Raw genomic sequence first — 5385 nt, forward strand, 5'->3', positions numbered from 1 at the left:
TATACGAGCATATACTTTTCTTTTTATTAGTATTCACTTTTTCACGCATCTTGTATCGTCCTTTTATACAAAAGCATTCATCAAATTCCTTTATTGTGTTTTTTCTCTTTCCTGCAGATAGAAAAACAATAATTTCGCCCCAAAATTGGAAACACAGGGATATAAAAGAGACCAATAGGAACATAAACGAAAAAAGCAATAGAATATGCTTGATAATACCATTGCAAGCGCGTGCAAGAGCGGCTAAACAAGAAAAAATGAATATCGAAGACATTTGAATACCATCTAGACACTGACGAAAGCGTCTGAGCAGTGTCGAAGAAATCCGGATACGTTCTGAGCGAAGAAACTGTGGACGAAAAGAAACGAAAAGTGAAGAAAAAGAATAAACAAAGCAACGAAAGAAGAATGTGCAGTGGAAGAAAAAAAATGTAGAGGTAAAGAAAAGAGGAACAAAATAAGTTAAAGAAAAAAAAAAGAGAGAATATATATCCCAATGTGTTGTGACGGATGTAAATCAAAAACACGATAAATGTCACGACACAAGAAAACCTAAATAAAGTTAGCAATAGAGAGAGAAACAGATACACCAAAGGAGAAAGAGGCGATGAAGCATAATGACGAATATGCAAATATGAGTTCAAAAAATTACAAAAGTAAACTAGATAAGACTGAAAATGGCAGATGAAAGACAGAAAATAGTGATTAAAGAAAACGCGGATAACAGGAAAAATAACAAAAGAGAAGAAAATGAGAAGAATTAAAATGAATAAGCTGATATCACTTTCGGCATAATTTAATAAAATAGAAAAAAAATAAAGAAATATAACAAATGCATCAAATTGCGCGTAGATGAAATAACAGAGGAAGTAGAAAACAAATAAAGAAGGGAAGAGGTCAAAGAGAGAGACAACATGCGCGTAATAGAGAGTGATTAGTAGATAGACAGATAGATAGATAGATAGATAGATAGAGAGGGAGGGAGGGATATGCAGACTGGAAAACAGGCTTTTATCTAGATAGGAGCAGATAGATATGTAAATTGATAGTTAAACAGATTGATAGATAGATAGCTGGATAAACAGATAGGTATGTACATAGATATATATTTAGATGGATAGATAGATAAAAAGACTGAGAGATAGATAGATAGACTGATAGATAGATAGATAGACTGATAGATATATATAGATAGATAGATAGATAGGCAGAGAGATAGATAAATAGACAGATAGATAGAGAGAGAGACAGAAAGATATATAAAGAAAGAAGGACAGATATTTAGAGAGAGAGCGACCGAGCCCGCCCGAAGCCCAAGGCGCCGCCCCAAGCCGCAACCGAGGCCGCCGAGACGCGACGGGACGCCCAGGCCAGGCGGAGGGACTATGTTGAGCCTGGACGCCACCGTGCACCTGCTGTGGCTGGGCACGCCCATTCTGGCCGGCGTCAGCGGCGTCACGGTGCTGACGGCTGTCAGCGGCGACAGCTGGCTGGCCACGAGGGAGAAGGTGCCCAACCCCGCCTTCAGGAACGGCTCGTCCAAGGTGGAATACATCTCCAAGTGGACGACCAGCGGCCTCTTCTCGCTCTGCGTCACGGAAGGTAGGTGGGGGGAGAGGGGAAGTGAGGGGAGAGGGGAAGTGAGAGGGAGGGGAAGTGAGGGGGGAAGGGGAGGGAAAGGGAGAGGGAGGGGGCGGAAGGAAGGTGTAGCGAACTGCAGGTACAAATATTTAACGCAATGAGGTGTACAGGGAGCGTCGCTGCCACCACCCATTTGATTAACATGTGGGAACGCGTTTTGTTTGTGAGCAGAGGGATCGCGCAGAAGATGCGGGGAGAGAAGCCAAAGATTGAGTGAATGCAAATGTAGCGTGTGTGTGTGGTGTATGTTTTTGGTGCGATAATAGAAAGGCCGATATGCGTGAACTTAGCGGAGGAGAGGCTTGAGCGGGAAGAACTTTCCAACGCAATTAGCAGAACGATGTACTTAACGGAGGCATTAAGAAAATCAGGAATCTATGGTTATGCACTTCACTTGTTCTATTAACTTATCCTTTTTCCTTTTACAGGTTTATTTTGCGACATGAAAGTGACGGGAAATATTCATCGAAACAGAAAAATAGTAAATCAAACGTAAAAATATTAAAGAAAATAAAAGCAATAAAACAAAATAGACAAAACGCTTTACTAAAATAGTATCTCGTGGGGAGGGGGCAGTGCCAGAAATTACAAATAAGATATACATTTATTAAATAACAAAATAATATATACCAGCGGTCCGTGTTTTCGAGCATCCTCCTCACTCGCGGAATAAAGCGGTCAAGCTTCGGCGAAGTGAAGGCGACCCAAGTTCATCTTGTCGTATGAAGGAAGATGCAAGGGAGCTCCTGGCCATATAAAGTAGCCTCTTCCATAGTCTTTAACGGATGTCCTCGTGCGGGAAAAACGAGACACGCTCGGCTCCGACACGAGTGTGTTGCCACCTCGAGGTCGTCAGTTTCCAAGATGGTAATGTGCGTATGCCTGTGGGAGAGGTGGAGGTGAGAGGAGATACTTAGCGTTTTCTATACCTCTTGGAGTGAGACGCCGAGATTTTGTGAAGTCGACCACTACAAAGGGAGAGAGAAGGTGAAGTAGGGAGGGAGAAGGAAGGGGGTAGAAGGGAGAGGGAAAGTAAGGAGGGATGGGAGGGGAAGAGAGCGTGGGAGAGAGAAGGTGTGGAAGAGAAAAGTGAAGGGAGGGGTGTTGGGCGGGAAATGGAGAGAAGGTGTGGGAGGCGAATATAAGAGAGAGAGAAGAATTCGGAGGAGAGGGCGAAGGAGGGAAGTGAGAAGAGTAAGAAGGAATGGGGGGGAGAGGGAGAAGGAGTGGTGGGAGGGGGAGGGGGAGGGAGAATGAGGACGTAGAAAAGGTGAGGGGAGATAAGGGGGGTTGGGGGGAGAGGGTGAAGGAAAGGGGTGGGATGAGAGGAAAGAGGAGGGGAATGACGTAAATGAGGTAAAGGGAAGGGAATGAGGAAGAGGGAAAGACGAATAGAAAAGACGAGAGGGGAATTTTTTTTTTTTAATCAGCGGACAAAAGGAAGGTAAGATGAAAAAAAAAGAAAAAAAAATGAAGGAGGGAGGAAGAGGACGAGGAGAAAAGGAAGAAAAGGAAGAAAGAAAGAGAAGGGGAAAGGGGACGCGGAGGGAAGAAGGGGAAACTAGAGGGAGAAGGGCGAGGGGCGAGCGAGGGACAGTGCAAGGACGAGGGGAAATGTGTCGTGTTATGCATAAGCTGAATATGAGGGGAGAGGAGAGCACGCGAGTGAATGGAAGGAGAGATTAGCACAGGAGACAAGAGTGAGGGGAGAGGAAAATGTGACGTGAGGGGAAGTAAGGACATGTGTGAGGGAAGTCTGAAGAGTATGTAAGAGATATGAATGATGAGGAAAGGAGAAAGAGAGAGAGGGGGAGAGAGAGAGAGAGAGAGAGAGAGAGAGAGAGAGAGAGAGAGAGAGAGAGAGAGAGAGAGGGAGGGAGAGAGAGAGAGAGAGAGAGAGAGAGAGAGAGAGAGAGAGAGAGAGAGAGAGAGAGAGAGAGAGAGAGAGAGAGAGAGAGAGAGAGAGAGAGAAGTGATAACGAAAGATATATATATAGATATAGATAGATAGATAGATAGATAGATAGATACAGAAAGAAAGAAAAATGAGAGAGATAGAGAGAGAAAGGTGATATATATGTATAGAGAGAGAGAGAGAAAGAGAGAGAAACTTGTGCGATATTGTTATAAGGAGAACACTGCCACAGGCAAGTGTGAGGAGAGAGAGGGTCTATAAAAGGGAAAATGAAACAATGTGTGGGAGAGAGAGAGAAAGACAAGAAAAAAGTAAATAAAATCGTAACAGTAAAGATGCAATGGCAGAAGACAGACAAGCAATTAAGCACTGAACAAAACAGGTACAGAAAATAAACATATAAAATTTATGAATATCAAATTTCATTGCAAAATTAATGAGCTTTTGCATATACGTTCATCTATTATTATCATTATGAATTTACAGCTTTGCAGTCATGAAAATATGAAAATATCTTTAGCCTCAAATCTCTTTTAAATTATGAAAAACTGCATAATTTTTAAAAACACTTGTATGTTCATTTATATTTCGAAAACAAACCATATATATATATACATATATATATATATATATATATATATATATTATTTCATAATGCTGAATATATAACTGATGTAAATTATAAATGATAATCATTTTATTTATCTATCATTTTTGTTATCATTTCTTTTGTGTTTTAACAAGTGTATCATTACCATTATCATTATTGGTATTATCATTATTATTATTATTATTATTATTATTATTATTATCATTGTTATCATCATCATCATCATCATCATCATCATCATCATTTATTGTTATTATTATCATTATTGCTACTATTGTTATTTTTATTCCTATTCTTATTATTATTATTATTGTTTTTGTTGTTATTGTTGTTGTTATACTCATCATTATCATCATCATCACCATCATTATTATTGTTATTTTTATTATTATTATTATTATTATTATTATTATTATTATTATTATTATTGTTATTATTATTATTATTATTGTTGTTGTTGTTGTTGTTATTATTATTATTATTATTATTATTATTATTATTATTATTATTATTATTATTATTATTATTATTATTATTATTATTAATATTATTATTATCATTATTATCATTATTATTATTATTATTATTATTATTATTATTGCTATTATTATTATTATCATCATTATTATTATTGTTGTTGTTGTTGTTGTTGTTATTGTTATCATTACATATACATATAATCATCATTATCATAATTATCATTATTATCATCATTATTATAATGGATATTTCTATTATTATTACTATTATTATTACTACTATTATCATTATTATTATTATTATTATTTTCATCATTATTATTATCATCATCATCATTATCATTATCATTATATCATTATTGTTATTATTATTATCATTATTATTGATAACATTATTATTAATGCCATTACTATTTTTTGTCATTATTTTTATTGTTGTCATTATCATTATTATCATTATATTGTTATCTTTATTATTGTTTTGATTGTTGTTATTATTATTATTATTATTATTATTGTTGTTGCTGCTGTTGTTGTTGTTATTATCATCATCATTTTTAGCATTGTTATTATTATTATTGTTGTTATTTTCATTACCATTATCATCATCATCTTTATTATTACTATAAATGTTATTATCATTATCATATTATCCTTATCATTATTGTTGTTACTGATATTGCTATGATTATCATCATTATTGTCATCCTTCTTCTTTTTATTGTTATGATTAATGTAAT

General features: G+C 36.3%; 1 protein-coding gene across 1 annotated transcript in view; it reads left to right on the top strand.

Annotated features, from left to right (window-relative positions):
• The first annotated feature begins 1181 nt into the window (after positions 1–1181).
• LOC125045621 (extensin-like) overlaps positions 1182–5385 on the top strand; it is a 42435-nt gene continuing 38231 nt past the window's right edge. Inside the window, exon 1 of the mRNA XM_047643006.1 lies at positions 1182–1602. Within this exon, the coding sequence (XP_047498962.1) occupies positions 1386–1602 (217 nt within the window). The 5' untranslated portion in view covers positions 1182–1385. The remainder of the gene's footprint in view (positions 1603–5385) is intronic.

This window comes from Penaeus chinensis, chromosome 37, assembly GCF_019202785.1.
Source record: "Penaeus chinensis breed Huanghai No. 1 chromosome 37, ASM1920278v2, whole genome shotgun sequence".
Classification (NCBI taxonomy): Eukaryota; Metazoa; Arthropoda; class Malacostraca; order Decapoda; family Penaeidae; genus Penaeus; species Penaeus chinensis.